The following is a 20,247-nucleotide window of genomic DNA, read 5'->3' on the forward strand; positions in this document are numbered from 1 at the left end:
CCTGGCTTTGAATTGCTTCACTCTGGCCATTGCAGCCATTTGGGGAGTGAACCAGCTGATGGAAGACCTCTCTCTTTAACTCTCTGCCTTTCAAATAAATAAATAAATCTTAAAAAAAAATTATTGGCCAATGGTCTGGCATTGTGGCATAACGGTTTAAGCTGTTGCCTGCGAAGCTGGCATCCAATATGGGCACCAGTTCAAGTCCCAGCTGCTCCACTTCCAATCCAGTTCCCTACTAATGTGCATGGGAAAGCAACAGAACATAGTCTAAGTCTTTGGGCCATTGCACTCACGTAGAAGACTTGGATGAAGCTCCTGGCTTCAGCTTGGCCCAGCTCCAGCTGTTGCAGCCATTTGGGATACAGAAGATCTCTCTGTCTCTCCCTCTCTAACTCTGCCTTTCAAATACATAAAATAAATAAAAAAAAAAAATTACTGGGCAAGTTACCTATCATATATCACTACATTCAGTTTGTACTCAGTCAGCACCTCTTTGTTTTGTAGTCATTTGGGGAGTGAACCATCAAATGGAAGACCTCTCTCTCAGACTCTGCCTTTCAAATAAATACTAAAAAATGTATAAATCTTAAAGCGGGGGCAGCACTGTGGCGTAGCAGGTAAAGCCACCACCTGCAGTGCCAGCATCCCATACAGGCATCAGTGGGTTCAAGTCCCGCCTGCTCCAATTCCGATCCAGCACTGTGCTATTGCCTGGGAAAGCAGTGGAAGATGGCCCAAATCCTTGGGCCCCTGCACCCATGTGGGAAACCCAAAGGAAACTCCTGGCTCCTGGCTTTGGGTCGGGGCAATTCCGGCCATTGTGGCCATCTGGGGAGTGACGCAGCAGATGAAGACCACTCTCTCACTAGATTCAGCCTGTACTCAGTTAGCACCTCTTTGTTTTAAAGACCTAAATATAGGGGCCAGTATTGTGGCACAGCAGGTTAAGCCGCTGCTTTGGATGCCTGCAGCTCATCTTCTGATCCAGCTCTCTGCTGATGCAACTGGGAGGTGGTGGGTGATGACTGCTGTCACTCACTAAGGGAAACATATGGAGTCTGGTTTTTGCTTGGCCCAGCTCTGGCTCTGGATCTGTTTGCCTCTCTGTCTCTGTCTCTCTCTCCCCCCTCTCATTCTGCTTTTCAAATAAATAAGTAAATCTTTTTTAAAAAATAAGGAAAGCAGCGGAGGATGGCCAAAGTACTTGGGCCCCTGCACCCCCTTGAGAGACCTGGATGAAGCTCCTGACTCCTAGCTTCAGCTGACTCAGCCCTGGCCATTGCAGTCATTTGGGGAGTGAACCATCAGATGGAAGACCTTTCTTTCTCTGTGACTCTGCCTTTCAAATAAATAATGAAAATATATAAATCTTAAAAGGGGGGAGGCTGGTGCTGTGGCGTAGCAGGTAAAGCCACCGCCTGCGGTGCCACCATCCCATATAGGCTCTGGTTCAAGTCCTGGCTGCTCCACTTCCCATCCAGCTCTGTGCTATGGCCCAGGAAAGCAGTAGAAGATAGCCCAAGTCCTTGGGCCCTGCACCCGCCTGGGAGACCCAGAGGAAGATTCTGGCTCCTGGCTTCAGGTCGGTGCAGCTCCAGCCGTTGTAGCCATCTGAGGAGTGAACCAGCAGATGGAAGACCTCTCTCTGCCTTTCCTTCTCTCTGTGTGTAACTCTGACTTTCAAATAAATAAATCTTAAAAAAAAAAAAAAAAAGAAAGAAAGAAAGAAAAAATCTGTCTTCATTGCTCTGCCTTTCAAATAAACCTTAAAAAAGAAAAAAGTAGCATAACAGGTGACTTCAATTCATCACCATGTTTGATAATGTGCCTGGTTCTCTTCCATGCTGTCTCTTCTGTATCTCTCCAAAGTGCCAGCAGCAAACAAGTGTCTTGTGCTGTGCTACGTTCCAGAGATCTTTATGTATTTCTCAGGCCTGTGCACAACTCTATTTTGCTCTTGACTTGACTTTTTTTTTTTTCAAGACACAGCAAACTAATAATCCATGTAGATGAAATCATAAATATAACTGAACGTCATTAACTATTCTCTTCGTACCTGATTTTAACAACCAAAAGAACAATTACATTAGCTTCCTTTGGGTTACTGATTTCTAACACTGGCAAGGTAGCAGGCGAAGAAGCAGCCATGTACCTGCCTACACAGCACAGCTGCGTCAGAACCCCTTGGAGTGGTGTTTCCACGCAGGTTCCTGACTCCAGCCCAGCCCTGCCAATTCAGACCTGCCAGGAAGTGAAGCCGAGGGATCCACATGTCTAACAAACTCCCCAAGTGATTCTTGTGCACAACTACATTTAAGAACCTTTGATCCCAAAACTGGTACCACGGAAAACATTTCACCCTTTTCTGTAAAGCATTCTCCAGTTCTTCCACATCTCTACAATCTGCTTATCATATTCAAATGTAATTACCTGAATGCTGATTCGGTGTCTAACTGTAGTACATTCCTTTTTTTTTTAAAAAAAAAAAAAAAGATTTTATTTATTTATTTATTTGAAAGGTAGAGTTACAGACAGTGAGGGGAAGAGACAGAGAGAAAGATCTTCCATCCGCTGGTTCACTCCTCAAATTGCCGCAATGGCCAGAGCTGAGCTGATCTGAAGTCAGGAGCTTCTTACGGGTCTCCCATGCAGGTGCAGGGGCCCAAGGAGTTGGACCATCTTCTACTGCTTTCTCAGGCCATAGCAGAGAGCTGGACTGGAAGAGGAGCAGCTGGAACTAGAACTGGCGCCCATATAAGCAGCCTGTGATGCAAGCGGAAGATTAACCTACTGTGCCACAGCGCTGGCCCCAGTACACTCCTTTAATATGCCATATTTCAATATGTGTCAAAAAAACAAAGTAAAAGAAGTCACTTACCTCAAGAATGTCGCCCTCTGTGGAATGCCCAAATAGCAGCTTTTGCGCCTCTACACTCCCTGAAGAATAGATATACACCTTCATTCCAGCCTCTCGCCACTTCCTGACCGCTGGAACCACATCAGCAAAGAACCTAGAGGGCAGACCACCAGGTGAGAGTGCAGAAGTGGGCAGAATGGGTGCCACACCCCGCCCTGCTTGTGCACTAAGGGAAATATAAGCTTGTTATCAGAGTTCTTCCCGGGTCACACAGACTAGGAGCAGCAATGTAGGTGGAGGAGAATGTTTGTTTGTTTTTTGACAGGTAGAGTTAGACAGTGAGAGAGAGAGAGAAAGGTCTTCCTTCCGTTGGTTCACCCCCTAAATGTCCGCCACGGCCAGCACACAGCGCCAATCCGAAGCGAGGAGCCAGGTGCTTATCCAGGTCTTCCATGTGGGTGCAGGGCCCAAGGACTTGGGCCATCCTCACTGCCCTCCTGGGCCATAGCAGAGAGCTGGACTGGAAGAGGAGCGACAGGGACAGAATCTGGTGCCCCAACCGGGACTAGAACCTGGGGTATTGGTGCCGCAGGTGGAGGATTAGCCCAGTGAGCCGCAGCGCCAGAGAATGGTTTTTAATGACAGTAAAAAGGAATTTCAAAGAGTAAGAAACTGATTTTTTAATTCTTGAGGAATTAAAAAGCAAAGAATAACTGTACTAATTACTTAATCTGCGATGTAATTCATAATAACAAAAGGTGAAATTATGTTCAGTGTGCTTTAAGAAAGCATGGAGGGAAGGCCAGAGCCATGGGTTAATCCTCCGCCTGTGATGCCAGCCTCCCATATGGGCGCCAGTTCTAGTCCCAGCTGCTCCTCTACCAATCCACCTCTCTGCTGTGGCCTGGGAAAGCAGCAGAAGATGGCCCAAGTCCTTGGACCCCTGCATCCACATGGGAGACTAGCTCCTGGCTTCGGATTGGCACAGCTCCAGCCGTTTGCAGCCATTTGGGGAGTGAACCAATGGAAGGAAGACCTTTCTCTCTGTCTCTCCCTCTCACTGTAACTCTATGTCTCAAATAAATAAAATAAAAATCTTTAAAAAAAAAAAAAGCAAACATGGAGGAACTGGTGCTGTGGCACTGTGGATAACGCCGCTGCCTGCAGTGCCAGCATCCCATATAAGCACAGATTTGAGTTCTGGCTGCTCCACTTCCGATCCAGCTCTCTGCTATGGCCTGGGAAAGCAGTAGAAGATGGCCCAAGTCCTTGGACTCCTGCACCCACATTGGGAGACCCGGAGGAAGCTCCTGGATCCTGGCTTCGGATTGGTGCAGTTCCAGCCACTGTGGCCAATGAGGGAGTGAACCAGCGGATGGAAGACCTCTCTTGCTCTCTCTCTCTCTCTTTATGCCTCTCCTTCTCTGTGTTAACTCTATAAATAAATCTTAAGAAAAGAAAAAAAGAAAGAGAGAAAGATAACCACTCACTTGTTAGACTCCAGTGCTATGTTATCTGTGTCACCAATTGACTTACAGTGGGAGAGAACTAGGGAGAATATTTGGATCTGGAGCCACTGAAATGCTTGGGCATTTAAGCAGCTACATACTCTGCTTTCATGCGCCCAGCTGTGAACGCCGCCCTCCACATGTGGCCCTGCAGCTGTTTGAGCGCTGTGGTCTTTCGGTCCAGAGACATCTGCCAGCACACGTTGTCTACCACGGCCTGGATCATCTGCTGCATGTCAGCCACCCCATTCCCAGAAGCTGCAGGGATTGGAACAGCCCCTTCCAGGTGGGCATCCTCTTCAGCCTTTAAGTCAGAAACAACATAAAATTTTGTTTTTTGCTCATTCAATATAAGACCATTTAAAACAAGATTCCCCAAACCAAGCAAACCAACTGTTTTCCAACTATCTTCAGTTGTGATACTGTTGCAAAATTATAGTGTCATAGAGTTGGGGGCTGATGTAAATGATTCCTTTAAAAAATTGGATTAATAAATTTTTATTACCTTTCTTAGATTGCCAAAGCTGAAATGTTGACTGAGGCAGGTTGTATGTGAGAAGAGAGAGCATCTGATGATAAAATTAGCTTATGCCTGGAATTCACTGGAAAGAAGCTAGCAAAGCATTGGAGCTGGCTCATAGTCATCTCCCACAACCTGCCAAAGTCCTAATAGCCATTTACAGCAATGGCGTCTTGACACTGAAGTCCACTCTCTACAATTATATAAGTATATATCTCTAGGTAATAGATCTTGGGGCAAGACTGTGGCATAGTAGGTTAAGCCTCCGCCTGCAGTGCCAGCAGCCCATATGGGACCCGGTTCAAGTTACAGCTGCTACACTTCCAATCCAGCTCCTTGCTAAAGTGCCTGGGAAAGCAGCAGAAAATGGCTCAAGTGCTTGGGCTCCTGCACCTATGTGGGAGACCTGGAAGAAGCTCCTGGCTGGCTCCCAGTTTCAGATTGGCCATTGCAGCCTTTTGGGGTGTGAACCAGCAGGTGGAAAATTTCTCTCTCTCTCTGCCTCTCAAATAAATAAATAGATCTCTTTAGATATACACATACCCATATATGATACATATGTATAGACTATAATGAGGGAATGGATATGTATGTTTCAATAAAGGTTGGGACAACAAAAAAGGGGAGATTTCAGTAACCATGAGTTACCCATAAAATCAAACAAACCCAAATATCCCATGTTCCAAAGGGTGTGACTATATAGCTAACCCTAACTCTTAGCATTAAAAAACTTACAGAGCACATACCATAATACACAATATAAAAGTTAACTAGGAAACAACTGCCAGGGAGTTATACCTTTGCCACTGAAGCAGTTTCAATAAGTACACAATGTGGAGGCAGACAGACGGGGTGGGGGTGGGGGGAACAGAGCAGAACATGAGACCACGGCGGGAATGAAGGCCGGGCCAGGGCTGAGCAGGGTGAGGGTGGGATGATGGACCCAGGAGCACTGGGGAGGAGGCAGCATTGGCAGAGTGGACAGGAAAATGAGGAGGGGACAGTAAAGGAAAATGTGAAGAGACTGCACAAAGCCTTTTGTATTTCTCCCAGAAAGGGCTATACAGTATTTTTCTGCAATTGAAATAGCTCCAGAAAGAGGCAATTCTAGTAATAACAAACTGCTGTGATCGGTTTAATTAAGGACTGTGAATTCCTAAACGTCCAGCCTCTGTCACTACAGGTTTACAATATGCTCAGAGAGGAGAGAGAAGACCAGGCATCCTCAATTCCGAGACACTTGAAAGTGTGGAAGAGAAAGGTCCAACCTGTTTCCTCAAGAGACTGACATCCTGCTGGCACTCCTCTTCCTCCCAATGTGTTTGCAGATACTCCTTAACATTTTCTTTGATGTACGGAAATAAAATGTCCTAGCAAAAAACAGTAAACAAAGAAAAAGCAAGAGTTAGCATTTCTCAACTGAAAGACAAGATTAATTCTTCTACCTTCTCACCTTAGAATACAGACAAGTCAGTCAATGGAAAATTGTTGCTGAGGACATGAACAAGGCAAAGACCAAAAAATGAACTAGACCAGGAGTTGGCAAACTGTATAACCCACAGGCCAAATCTGGTCAAACCATTTTCATAAGAATACTAACATGTTATTTGCCTTCTTTACTTTTTTTTTTTGACAGGCAGAGTGGATAGTGAGAGAGAGAGAGACAGAAAGAAAGGTCTTCCTTTATGCCGTTGGTTCACCCTCCAATGACCGCTGTGGCCGGCACACCTCGCTGATCCGAAGCCAGGAGCCAGGTGCTTCTCCTGGTCTCCCATGCGGGTGCAGGGCCCAAGCACTTGGGCCATCCTCCACTGTACTCCCGGGCCATAGCAGAGAGCTGGCCTGGAAGAGGGGCAACCGGGATAGAATTCGGCGCCCCGACCGGGACTAGAACCCGGTGTGCTGGCGCCGTAAGGCGGAGGATTAGCCTGTTGAGCCACGGCGCCGGCTGCCTTCTTTACTTTTATAACACAGATGGTTTATGGAAAGCACCTGGCACCTTCCCACTTACTAATAATATTCTCCAGCACAGAGATTTAGACTGGGCAAGGATCAGCTCTGACTCAAAGTTAGTGGGAACAGCACAGAAGATCCCAGAGGATAAATCACAAGCACGGTCAACTCATTCATTCAACATTTGCTAGGGCTCTTCTGATTGCCAGATGCTTCTACTAATGATTTAGCAACCATAGCCACTCTTCTCAGAGAACTCACAGCAATAAATGGTGCATAGTTTCAAACAATTCTGAACATTTAGGGAAAGCTTCAGAAGTTAGAGATTACTGTGGAACTCCTGATCATACAGTTTGCCCCCTCACATCTATAAAACTGCCCTCGTACTAAGTAACACACACAAAGTCAGGCAATGACGCCAGGATTTATATAACATCTAGAACATCAATATTATCTGGGGTCAATATGTTAGCAGTCTTCCATTTTAGTGCAAAGTGTTACTGCACTAAAAAAGTACAAGGTACAATGAGCTAAAACTGGGATGATTTTTACCCACTCTTTCCACACACTTAAAAAAAAAGGATTATTTATTTGAAACAGCAGTTACAGAGATAGGGAGGGACAGACAGAAAGATCTTTCATCCACTGGTTCACTCCTCAGATGGCTGCAACAGCCAGGGCTGGGCCAGGCTGAAGCCAGGAGCCAGGAGCCAGGAGCCAAGAGCTTCATCCAGGTCTCCTACATGAGTGTCAAGCACCTGGGCCATCTTCTACTGTTCTCCCAGGAGCATTAGCAGAGAGCTGGATCGGAAATGTAGCAACCAGGACATGAACTGGTGCCCATATGGGATGCCAGCACTGCAGGTGGCAGCATAACCCACTATGCTACAATGCTGGGCCTCTTAACACACTCTTATTGAACATCTAAGCAACATAAAATGCCTTTGATGTTGCTTATAAAAAAAACAGTAATTATATCATAGCCTAGCATGTGCTATACTGCATATGAATGATCTGTAGAAATATATATGTATATATATATATATATGTGTGTGTGTATATATATATATGCCCAACCCTGCTCACTTAAAGATTTTTAGGTTAAAAAAAAAAATTCCAGGGGCCAGTGTTGTGGCGTAGCAGGTTAATCCACTACCTGCACTACTTGCATCCCATACAGACACTGGTTTGATCTCAGCTGCTCCACTTCTGATCCAGCTCCCTGCTAAGGCACCTGGGAAAGCAGAAGATGGACCAGGTGTTTGGGTCCCTGCACCCACGTGGAGACCTGCATGGAGCTCCTGACTCCTACCTGGCCCAGCCCTGGCTGCTGTGGCCATTTGAGGAATGAACCAGAGGATGGACGATCTCTGTGTCTCTACCTCTCTAACTGCCTTTCAAAGGAAATATATAAATCTTTAAAATAATAACTCCAGAAATAACCATAGTTGTCTTAACAGCTATAATCTGTTCACAGATGTTCAGAATACTATAGTGTGAAATGAAAGCTGCAATAAAGCCAGGATTCTACAAATGTGTGAATACTTTTAGTCCACACCAAGCACCTAAGGGCCTGTCACCGTTTAGCGGTATGTGTAGCCAAAGGTTATAGAACTAAATGAGCATCTGCCTTCTGGGGACTAGGATTACATTCCACTAATGCTGGAGAGGAGCCTATGCAAGCAACAGATTCACTGCACACCTCTCAGTGGCAGCTTCCTGAGAGCTCCAGCCACCGACACAACCTTTCTGAAGATCTGATTAAAGAAGACGCATTGTAAATGCTTACAAATCAAAATATGGATTTACTTTATGGTCCAGCAGCTGTTTCAATAAAAGAAGTCATAGAGATCTCAATAAAAACAAAATTGTTGCTTTAATAGTTGCTGAAGTGTTCTCTGAAGATAATGGGTAATTCAAGGTGCCTGGGAAGAATAGTACCTCGAGTACAGAAACCATTTTAAGAGCTTTCCAAGGGAATCACACAGTGCAAATGATTTATAGTATTTGAGAACCTAAATATTTTCCACTCAGAAAACTCAGTAACACAAAGGCAGTATTGCTGGGCTACTATTTCTTTATTAACCTCAGAGAAGAAAAAGCAAAGGAAATTAAGTGACTCGATGGTTTTTAAAAAGGAGAAAACATTCTCTACATAAACAAAACAGTTTACACACAGTATGTAGAGCCTAATTCGGTTTTGGTGCATTTCTAAAACATAAAACAAAACCTAGGCAAGGATGGACATAAATGTTTACAGAGGTTCTCTCTGGGTCATGACATCTCACCTAACAAAAAACTTTTTTGGGAGAGAGGGTCTATTTTCCACAATGAAAGTGTATAATCTTGGGGCTAGCACTGTGGCATAGCATGTAAAACTGTCGCCTGCAGTGTCAGCACCCAACGTGGGTGCCGGTTTGAGTCCCGGCTGGCTCCACTTCTGATCCAGCTCTCAGCTATGGCCTGGGAAAGCAGAAGATGGCCCAAGTTGTTGGGCCCGTGTACCCACGTGGGAGACCCGGAAGAAGCTCCTGGTTGTTGGCTTCAGATCAGCGCAGCTCTGGCTATTGCAGCCAACTGGGGAGTGAACCAGCAGATGGAAGACCTCTCTCTCTCTCTCTCTCTCTCTCGCTGACTCTCCTTCTCTCTCTCTGTGTAACTATGATATTCAAATAAATAAATAAATCTTCTAAAAAAAGTGTATACTCTTAAAAGAGTACACACACAAAAAAACAAAAACGATAGATTTGCTTGTAGTGTTTTTGTTTTTTTTTTTGTTTTTGACAGGCAGAGTGGATAGTGAGAGAGACAGAGAGAAAGGTCTTCCTTTTTGCCGTTGGTTCACCCTCCAATGGCCGCTGCGGCTGGTGCATCGCGCTGATCCGAAGCCAGGAGCCAGGTGCTTCTCCTGGTCTCCCATGCGGTGCAGGGCCCAAGCACTTGGGCCATCCTCCACTGCCTTCCCGGGCCATAGCAGAGAGCTGGCCTGGAAGAGGGGCAACCGGGATAGAATCCGGTGCCCCAACCGGGACTAGAACCCGGTGTGCCGGCGCCGCAAGGCGGAGGATTAGCCTGTTAAGCCACGGCGCCGGCCGCTTATAGTGTTTTAAATAAAGCTACCACCCTACAAAAGCAAATTAGACCTGAAAGAAGCTCCAGGCGCCTTGTGGCATCAGATCAGCCTAGCTCCAGCTGTTGCGACCATTTGGGAGAATGAACAGGTGGATGGAAGACTCTCTCTCTAACTCTGCCTTTCAATAAAAAAAAAAAAAAAAAAAAAAAAATCTTAAAAAAACAAAAGAATATTTATATAGGACAACCACATCCTTAAAACAACAGCAGTTCCTGAGAATTTCAAAGAAAGCTGCCCCCTATGAAAATGACAAAATAGAGTTCATTTTTATATACATAAATTCTTTTTTTTTTAATTTATTTTATTTGAAAGTCAGAGTTACACAGAGAGAGGAGAGGCAGAGAGGTCTTCCATCCGAGGGTTCACTCCCCAATTGGTCGCAACGGCCAGAGCTGTGCTGATCCAAAGCCAGGAGCCAGGAGCTTCTTCCAGGTCTCCTACATGGGTACAGGGGTCCAAGGACTTGGGCCATCCTCCATTGCTTTCCCAGGCCATAGCAGAGAGCTGGATGGGAAGTGGAGCAGCCAGGTCTTGAACCAGTGCCCATATGGGATGCTGGGACTTCAGGACAGGGCATTAACCCACTGCACCACAGCACCGGCCCCATATATGCATAAATCCGCCTTGCTCTTTCAGAAACAGTAATTCAACTCAAGGTCATTTCTGAGCCTCAGTTTACTTATCTGTAATATTCTCCTGGGACAGGTTACAAGAAATAAGTTCACGTATCCACATCCTTGGCAGTTCCTCTGGCTCCTTGAGAGCAGCAGTTGGATGAGCACGCCTGCCATGTGGCCACCTGCCCTGAAGGGACAGAAAGCCTGCAGGCATGGTCTCATCAGTGCAGCGTGGAGCACACCTGTCATTACCATGGACCAATGCAGCCTGGCACAAAAGCTCCGAGCTCCCACCGTTACTGTTTTACTCTTAGAGCATCTCTTACAATGGTTTTCCAAGCTTTATGTGAACACTTCTAAAAATGAGAATTTGCTACTTCTTGGAATGGTCACGCCATCTGCCAGATAAGTTTCAATAGTTGTGTCATTAAAATCGCTCCTTAAACAGCCCTCCTGAAGATCTCACTAGGAACTGCCAAGAAGTTCTGGTATTTTGGCTGCTGCACGGGGCCATCAGGGCTTGGAAATTCTAACTCCACTGTCCCTGTCTTCAAGGAGTGAGCAGGGCAGGACCCAAACAAGGCATGTTGTCCCCTTTGTAAACTAAAGCCTTTAGGAATGAGCATCAGATTCATCATCTGATTTCAGAATGAACTAATAAATGCATTGCTGATTCTATCCCTTATCTCTCTCTTCCTCACAACTCCCCTTCTCAGCAAAGGGCAGCTCCCTTTAGTCACTGTTTTGATCCTCTCCCAATTGGTCGATTAGCGAATTCTATCAGCTCTACCTTCCAAATATATTTGGAATCTAACCACTGCCACAGCTACCAAGAACTCAAAATTTACCCAGTTAATTAAAGAGAGGCCTGAATGGTCTGCCCATCATAATAAAACAGGTGCTTCTATTTTCCCCATTTCACCAAGACACGTAAAGGTTAAGTGTAAGTTAGCACACTGGGACAACAGTGTATCAACCAGGCCTTTGAGCTGATCACCCTGGTTAAAGGGGTCTAATTAGCTTTCTGAACTTTGTGATGAGTTGGATCCACACAAGGCTTAGTCCAGGGGGTCAGCCAGCTTCTGGAAGACCAGCGTCACTGCCAAACACTGGTCTCCAAAGTCTCACCAAGGTGCCAATGCTGAGATCTCCACTATTTCCAAACCTCATGTCTTAAGTCTCTTTTTACTCAGTGTCAGCTCCACACATTTTAGACTTCAGTAAAGGAACTTGTTAGAAAGTCATTTAATTAATCATTGGAAAGACAGTCATGAAAGAAATGAACCCCTCATGTACCTACCCAGGAAACAACAAGTTCCTTTCTGTCTTAAACACATTCTGTCTTTGAAAAGAAGCCTGGTTTTTTTTTAAATGGAGTCACTCGGGAAAGGTCCCAAGAGGCTCCAGGAGGGCTCTGAGGACAGAACCACCCCGACTTTCCACACAATTCTTCAGTGAGTGGACGAGAATTGGGTGTAACAGGATTAGGGTAGGGTAGTTCCCACTCCTCTTCTGACCTCTAGCTGCACCAAAACCAGTTTTTTGTTTAAAGGTTTATTTGGAAGGCAGGGTTACATGCAGAGACAGAGAGATCTTCCATCCACTCCCCAAATAGCCATAATGCCTGGGGCTGGGCCAGGCCAAAGCCAAAAACCTGGAACTCCACCTGGGTCTCCCACAGCAAAATCAGTTCTGAATAAATGAGCTGGTAATTATGAAATTCAAAGCAGTATGTGTGTGTGTTTTAAAGGGGTAGACAGAGAGGAAGACACCAAGAAAGAGCTTCCATTTGCTGGTTCAGATGCCAGGGCTGGACCAGGCCCAAGCCAGGAACCTGGAACTGAATCCAGGCCTCCCATGTGGATAGCAGGATCCTAACTACTTGAGCCATCACTGCTGCCTCTTAGAGTACGCATTAGCAGGAAGCTGGAATTGGGAGCAGAGTCAGGGTCAGAACGTAGGAACTGATATGGGATACAGGCATCCCAAGCAGTGTTAACCACTGGGCCAAACACTCACACTAAACTTCAAAAATATTATACCAAAGTAAGGTTCCCTGTTTTTTTTTTTTTTTTTTTTTTTCCTTCGACAGGCAGTGTTAGACAGTGAGAAAGGTCTTCCTTTTTCCATTGGTTCAACCCCCAAGTGGCCACCACGGATGGTACATTGCAGCAGGCACGCTGCGCTGATCCCAAGACAGGAGCCAGGCGCTTCCTCCTGGTCTCCCATGCGGGTGCAGGGCCTAAAAACCTGGGCCATCCTCCACTGCCCTCCCAGGTCACAGCAGAGAGCTGAACTGGAAGAGGAGCAACCGGGACAGAATCCGGCGCCCCAACCAGGACTAGAACCTGGGATGCCAGTGCCGCAGGCGGAGGATTAGCCTAGTGAGCCGCGGTGCCAGCCTGGTTTCCTATTTTCAAAAATACCACTTTTTTTTTTTTTTATATAGCTGCAAGGACAGAATAGAATTTTTAAATTTTTATTTATTTGTTGATTTGAGAGGCAGAGAGACAGAGAACACTCCCTTCTGCTAATTTATTTCCCAAATGCCAGCATTGTACAGGACTGGGCTAGCAGAGCCAAGAACTTAATCAGGTCTCCCACATGGGTGGCAGGAACATAACTACTTACATTATCACTGTTGCCTCCCAGAGCCTGCCTTAGTAGGAAGCTGGAATCAGAAGTCAGAATGGTCTCAAGCCCAGGTACCCTATTTGGAACATGGGCATTCTGACTAGTGCCTTAATTGTTAAGCTAAATGCCCATCCCAGTATGAGAAATGTGAAGAACAATCGACAAAATAGGAATACTGATTTTCTAGGGTCAAAGTGAGATTTTCTTTTGTTTTTTTTTTTTTTTTAAAGATTTATTTATTTATTTGAAAGTCAGAGTTACAGAGAAAGAGGGGAGGCGGAGAGAGAGTGAGAAATCTTCCATCCGGTGGTTCACGCCCCAGATGGCCACAATGGCAGGAGCTGCGCCGATCCAAAGCCAGGAGCCAGGAGTTTCTTCCGGATCTCCCACATGGGTGCAGGGGCCCAAGGATTTGGGCCATCTTCCACTGCTTTCCCAGGCCATAGCAGAGAGCTGGATTGGAAGTGGAGCAGTGCCCATATGGGATGCCAGCACTTCAGGCCAGGACATTAACCCACGGTGCCAGCACCGGCCCTGAGATATTCTTTAAAAATTTTAGATGTACAAGGGGCCAGTGCTATGGCGTAGCGGGTAAAGCCACCGCCTGCAGTGCCGACAATCCACATGGGCACAGATTTGAGTCTTGGCTGCTCCACTTCCAATCCAGCTCTCTGCTATGGCCTGAGAAAGCAGAAGATGCCCCTGGCTCCTGCCTTCAGATTGACACAGCTCCAACTGTTGCAGCCAATTGGAGTGAACCAGCGGATGGAAGACCTTTCTCTCTGCCTCTCCTTCTCTCTCCGCGTAACTCTGATTTCAAATAATGTTTAAAAAAAAATTAGATGTGTAAGATAAAAGTCCTATCTATGGATTAATAAATGGGGGGTTTATAAAAATCAGTAACTTTGGGGTGATCAATTTGAATGCATGTCTTTCAGCAATTTACTTTGTTTTTTTTTTTTGTTTGTTTGTTTTTTTTTTTGTTTTTTTTTGACAGGCAGAGTGGATAGTGAGAGAGAGAGACAGAGAGAAAGGTCTTCCTTTTGCCGTTGGTTCACCCTCCAATGGCCGCCGCGGTAGCGCGCTGCGGCCGGCGCACCGCGCTGATCCGATGGCAGGAGCCAGGTGCTTATCCTGGTCTCCCATGGGGTGCAGGGCCCAAGGACTTGGGCCATCCTCCACTGCACTCCCTGGCCACAGCAGAGAGCTGGCCTGGAAGAGGGGCAACCGGGACAGGATCGGTGCCCCGACCGGGACTAGAACCCGGTGTGCCGGCGCCGCAAGGCGGAGGATTAGCCTAGTGAGCCGCGGCGCCGGCCTCAGCAATTTACTTTGTAACATAGCAGGTAAGGCTGCCGACTGTAGTACAGGCATCCCGTAGGGGTGCTGGTTTGAGTGTTGCCTACACCACTTCCAATCCAGCCCCCTACTAATGCACCTGGGAAAGCAGTAAGATTTTTGGGCCCAATACCCTTTTGGAAGACCAATTTATGTTCCTGGCACAGACCTAGCTGTAGTGGCTATTTGGTGAGCAAACCAGTGAATGAAGGATCTCTCAGCCTAAATGCTGAGTCAGTGAAAATTCTAATGCCACTCTATAAACTTTCAGGTAAGCTGCATGCTGTTCAGATGCAATGTTCAACCTTGAGGAAACCTGAAATAGCAAGGACAGCACAGGCTGTCTTTCCCACACCCATTCCGGAACACATCTTAGCACCATCACTAAACATTTCTCAATGCTTTTTGTGCAAGCACTGTGCAGAGCCCTGGTCTCTGCCCTGAGGAGCTCTCCACATGGCTTGGAGGACACGACACAGACAACACAAGGCAGCATCTGCTATATTGGAAAAGACAGGGCTTTCACAAATGCAGAGAAACGAGAGCGAAATTCCTGCTCAAAGAAGTCCTTGGAGAGCACAGGCAGTTCTTGGCTCTGTATTATCACAGTTTAGCACAGTTAAGTACTTTTCAAGGTAGGCATGAATCCCTACACTAGGATTGAAAAAAAGTGTGATTTCCAAGCTACAAGAATGGGTAGCTTGACCTGAATGTACATGTTCAGCAAAGAAATGCGTAAAGGAATTGAGAGAGAAAAGTTGGAAAACCCAATTCATTAGATTTACTTATTGAATCTTTCCTTTACAGAGCCAACAGGAATCCACAGAGGCCCTCGGCAGTGGGAAGACTGCACCTGCCTTCCACACAGGTTCCGTAAGTGCTAAGGACTGTGTTTCCCCAACAGAGCCTGGCAAGAGAAAGGGAGGCCTAGGCTGGAAAGATGATGCTAGTGCCACATATGTGAAAAGTTCAGTAAGAACAGACCAGAAATCAAGGCCAAAGGTGCTTTCTGCTCAACTCGTCATAAACTAAGATCCAATATAGAGGTTCCCTGAAAGTTCCTCCCCTTGCTTCAAGTTGAATCTACAAAAAATTCTCTCACATGCTACCCTTTTGTAGCATGTTGCCCTTGGAGAAAATTATCCTACAGGTGAAAAAGGGTTGGGCTGGGATTCAGGGGTTGTTAACCCATCAACAACTACTTATCAGGGCAGCTGTGCCGCAAGTTCTTGGAGATTAGCAATATTATGAGTCTCATTTTTAATACATTGCTGCCTAGGGCAATAAGGACCTAAAAGTATTGGTAACCATGGTAGAAAAACACGGAGCATGGGTTTCAGTAAAAATATTTTTATTTATTTATTTATTTATTTTTATTTTTATTTTATTTTTGACAGGCAGAGTGGACAGTGAGAGAGAGAGAGACAGAGAGAAAGGTCTTCCTTTTGCCGTTGGTTCACCCTCCAATGGCCGCCGCGGTAGCGCGCTGTGGCCGGCGCACAGCGCTGTTCCGATGGCAGGAGCCAGGTGCTTCTCCTGGTCTCCCATGGGGTGCAGAGCCCAAACACTTGGGCCATCCTCCACTGCACTCCCTGGCCACAGCAGAGAGCTGGCCTGGAAGAGGGGCAACCGGACAGGATCGGTGCCCGACCGGGACTAGAACCCGGTGTGCCGGCACCGCAAGGCGGAGGATTAGCCTGTTGAGCCACGGCGCCGGCCAGTAAAAATATTTTTGATGTATTTATTTGAAAGGCAGAGTTAGAGAGAGAGAAACTGAGAGAGAGAGAGGAGGAGAGATATCTTCCATCTGCTGGTTCACTTCCCAAATGGCCAGGGCTGGGCCAGGCCAAAGCCAGGAGCTTCAGCTGGATTTCCCACATTGGTGCAGGGGCCCAACTACTTAAGCCAACTTCTTCTGCCTTCCCAAGGGTATTAGCAAGGGGCTGGATCAGAAGCTGAGAAACCAGGGTCCATATGGGATGTTAGCATTGCAGGCGGAGGCTTAACCTGCTATGCCACAAAGCCGGGCCCTGGTTTCAATAAATCTTAGCTCCTGCTTCCCTTACAGATTCTTGACAAGCATTATCTAGCTCCATCCGTCTAATATGTCCTACATTACAATTGGTGTTTCTACAGGACTTCATAATTGTCAGTCTTTTGCATTTCAACTCATTCAATCTTCAACCTCTTCTTTTATAAGCAAAGCAGATCTTACTACCTTAAACTTGTAGATTAAATAAAAAAGTGTAAATTCAGGGGCTGGTGTTGTGGCACAGAGGGTTAAGCCACTGCTTGTAATGTTGGTATTCTATCATCCTGTATTGGAGCACCGATATGTACCTATCATCCTGTATTGGAACACTGGTACTCTACTTCTGATCCAGCTTCCTGCTGATGTGCCCGGGACAGCAGTGGATGATGGCCCAAGCACTTGTGCCCCTGCCTCCACGTAGATCAGGACAGAGTTCCTGGCTCCTGACCTCAGTGTGGCCCAGCCCTGACTGTTGCAGCCATTTTGGGAGTGGACTAGAGGGACGGAAGATCTCCCTCCCACCTGCTCTGCCTTTCAAATTAAATAAAACTTTGATTTTTTTTTTTTTAAAAAGGCTAAATTCAGAGACTGAAAGCAACAGAGGATGAGACTTAACTCCAGTTACTAGTGTTAACAATAGCACAGGTGGAAGGAAGCTTGTCTGTTGTCACTTGTGGGTAGTTCTGGGTAGTACTCTTGCTTCAAATTATACATTTTTTGTTTTTTGTTTTCAAATATTTATTTATTTAAAAAGCAGAGTTACATGGGGGTGAGGTGGGAGATAGGGGGTTGCCTTTACTCACTGGTTTACTCCCCAGATGACTGCAATGCCTAGGGCTGGGTCAGTTTTAAGCCAGGAGCTTCATCTGGGTCTCCTATATGGGTACAGGGGCCCAAGCACTTGGGCCACCTTACACTGCTTGCCCAGGCACATTAGCAGGGAACTGGATCAGAAGCAGAGCATCTAGAATTGGAACCACAGAGCTGCCTGTATACTGTCCACTTCTAAGTGCTGACATTAGACATGATTATCAAAAGGATACTTGAGCCAGTGCTGTGGCACAGCGGGTAAGGCCACCACCTGCAGTGCCAACATCCCATATGGGCACCAGTTTGAGTCCCGGCTGCTCCATTTTTCATCTACCTTTCTGTTCTGGTCTGGGAAAGCAGTGGAGGATGCCCCAAGTCCTTGGGCCCCTGTATCTGCATGGGAGACCCAAAGGAAGCTCCTGGCTCCACATCGACTCAACTCTTAGCCGTTGTGGCCATCTGGGGAGTGAACCAGAGGAAGATACCTCTCTCTGCTTCTGCCTCTCTGTAGTTCTACCTTTCAAATAAATAAATCTTTAAAAAAACAACACAAGGTCTCTTAATAGAAAGATCAGAAAATCAATATAGCAGTTTTCCCAAGAAAAATGTCAATTTCAACATTCCCTAATTATTATGTTCTAAATATATTATTGGAGTGAACACAGTGGTTAAGAAACCACTTAAGATGCCTGCATCCCATATCTGTAACTTTGCCTTTCAAATAAATAAATCTCCAAAAAAATTAAAAATCTATTAAACCTCAAATATTTATAGGGGCCAGCATTGTGGGTAAAGCCGTCACCTATGCTGCTGGCATCCCATATGGATGTCCCAGCTGCTCCACCACTGATCCAGCTCCCTGCTAATGGCCTGGGAAAACCAGCAGAAGATGGCCTAAGTGTTTGGGCCCTTGCCACCCACGTGGGAGACTTGGATGAAGCTCCTGCCTTTGGCCTGGCTGAGCAATGGCCACTTGGGGAGTGAACCAGCAGATGAAAGACTCTCTCTCTCTGTAACTCTGACTTATAAATAAATAAATTTCTAGGAAAAAAATTGCAGATCATGTCCAACACCATAAATGATAAATTAAAAAAAAAAAAAAAGAAGGTACTATAAGGTCTAATTTCCGTGTAATCAGCAACCTGTAAATGTATCAATTAGAAACTTTTCGTTATGTAGATCTGGTAGAGATAAAGACCCAGATTCTAAGCCCCAGAAACTGTGAAATGTTACCCTACGTGGCAAAAGGAGTTTGCAGATATGATTAAGCTGAGCACCTTAAGTTGGGGAGATCATCCAATTGGGTGTGATTTAATCATGAGCATCCTTATATCTGAGACAGGGAAGCAGGAGGGTCAGATTCAGAGTGACAGAGACTGACCTAAGGACGCTGCGCTACTGGCTCTGAAAACAGAGGAAGACCCAGGAGCAGAGGAGCAGCCTCTAGAAGCTGGAAAAAACAAACCAGCAAGAATTTCTCTGCCATCTCCAGAAGGACACAGCCTTGCTAACATCTGGATTTCAGCTCAGACATCTGACCTCCAGCTATCAGGCAGGATACCTGTAACTGCTTTAAACCACTAGATCTGCAGCAGTTCGCTATAGAAACAGGAAACTAATATAAGGTTTCGCAAGGTACTACTTAGCTGCTCATCTGCCAGAACACCCAAAGGCTTATTATGTAGGTCCCTATTGTACAGCCATTCAATTAATTCAATGTTGAATACTAACAAATTATCTAGAAATCAACACAAAGCGGGGGCAGAGATACACAAGGGAATTCTGGAGAGCTGTCAGGAATTCCCAGTCTGACATCCTGCTCTCCTGCACATAAACCTAAGTCCTTTATCTTTCTAGTTATCCTTTCTAAAAGGTGCTTTTGCTTTACAGTTCCATTCCAGAAGGTAATCTGCAAAAGCTGGGGAGGTGGTCACTTCTTTAATGCTTCGGTGTCTAGCAAGGCTTGTAGTATCTTGCTCTCTCTTGAACAGAGCCTTAAATATCCACAATCAACATACTTGACTTCTGTTAATGATGACAACATTTAGCTAAGCTCTCTTGGTTGGTCTGTTTTATCACTGCAAGTGAGCCACTGGAAAAGAGTGGTGCTAGCAGGCCGAGGCCTGGATGGAACTTATATGTGTATGAAGTCTAACTACCCCACGTGAGGCCTATGGGCCAGCAGCAGCATCACCTGGGAGCCTGTTAGAAATTTGGCATCACGTCCCATCCCAGATCTTCTGAATCTGAAAATACATTTTAGCAAGATCTCTGGATGATCTGTAGACGCATTGCTCTACGAAGCACACACAGAAAGAGCCACTGTACATCTACTGGCAATTTTGCAAGGGTACCAGCCATGCCCCATTTACTATATTTTAGACAGATACACTAGTTAGGTTCACATATTCTATTGATGAAAGGCTCTTAGTAATTGCCAAGATTTTCTTTTCAATCTCAAAGATTCTCCTATGGCAGAAACGAGAAACATCCCCTCCCATTATTCTGTAGCAAGATTTGTCGTGCTGATATAAATTCATTCACCTAAAAAGGTTTTTTGTTTGTTTTCTGAGCGTTAGGCATTTATTAGTCACAGCAGCCTCATAAGCTATCAGCACTGTACAGGTCAGGAAACCAAGAAATCAGAAAGATTAACTCACTTGGCATAAATCACACAGCTAACATGGAAAGGAACCAAAATGTTAATCTGGAACCATGCAGCCTCAGTCTTTTTGTGGCACATCCCTGGAAACACTGCCCCATGCTATGTTATGTCAATCCACATAATTTGCAGATTGTGTTAGTGCTTTCTCTTAGAAACTTATTTGTAACTCCAGAATCA

The 20,247-nt window shown here is 45.7% G+C and overlaps 1 protein-coding gene across 3 annotated transcripts in view; it reads right to left on the reverse strand.

Moving 5' to 3' along the window:
• Positions 1-20,247, reverse strand: part of ENOPH1 (enolase-phosphatase 1) — a 37,587-nt gene that overhangs the window by 11,547 nt on the left and 5,793 nt on the right. For all 3 annotated transcript variants that reach the window (XM_062198602.1, XM_062198600.1, XM_062198601.1), the window contains exons 2-4: positions 6,157-6,258; positions 4,470-4,672; positions 2,882-3,014 (exon numbers count right to left, since the gene is read on the reverse strand). In XM_062198602.1, coding sequence (XP_062054586.1) covers positions 2,882-3,014; positions 4,470-4,603 — 267 coding nt within the window. In that variant the 5' untranslated portion in view covers positions 4,604-4,672; positions 6,157-6,258. The remainder of the gene's footprint in view (positions 1-2,881; positions 3,015-4,469; positions 4,673-6,156; positions 6,259-20,247) is intronic.

Source organism: Lepus europaeus, chromosome 8, assembly GCF_033115175.1.
Source record: "Lepus europaeus isolate LE1 chromosome 8, mLepTim1.pri, whole genome shotgun sequence".
NCBI lineage: Eukaryota > Metazoa > Chordata > Mammalia > Lagomorpha > Leporidae > Lepus > Lepus europaeus.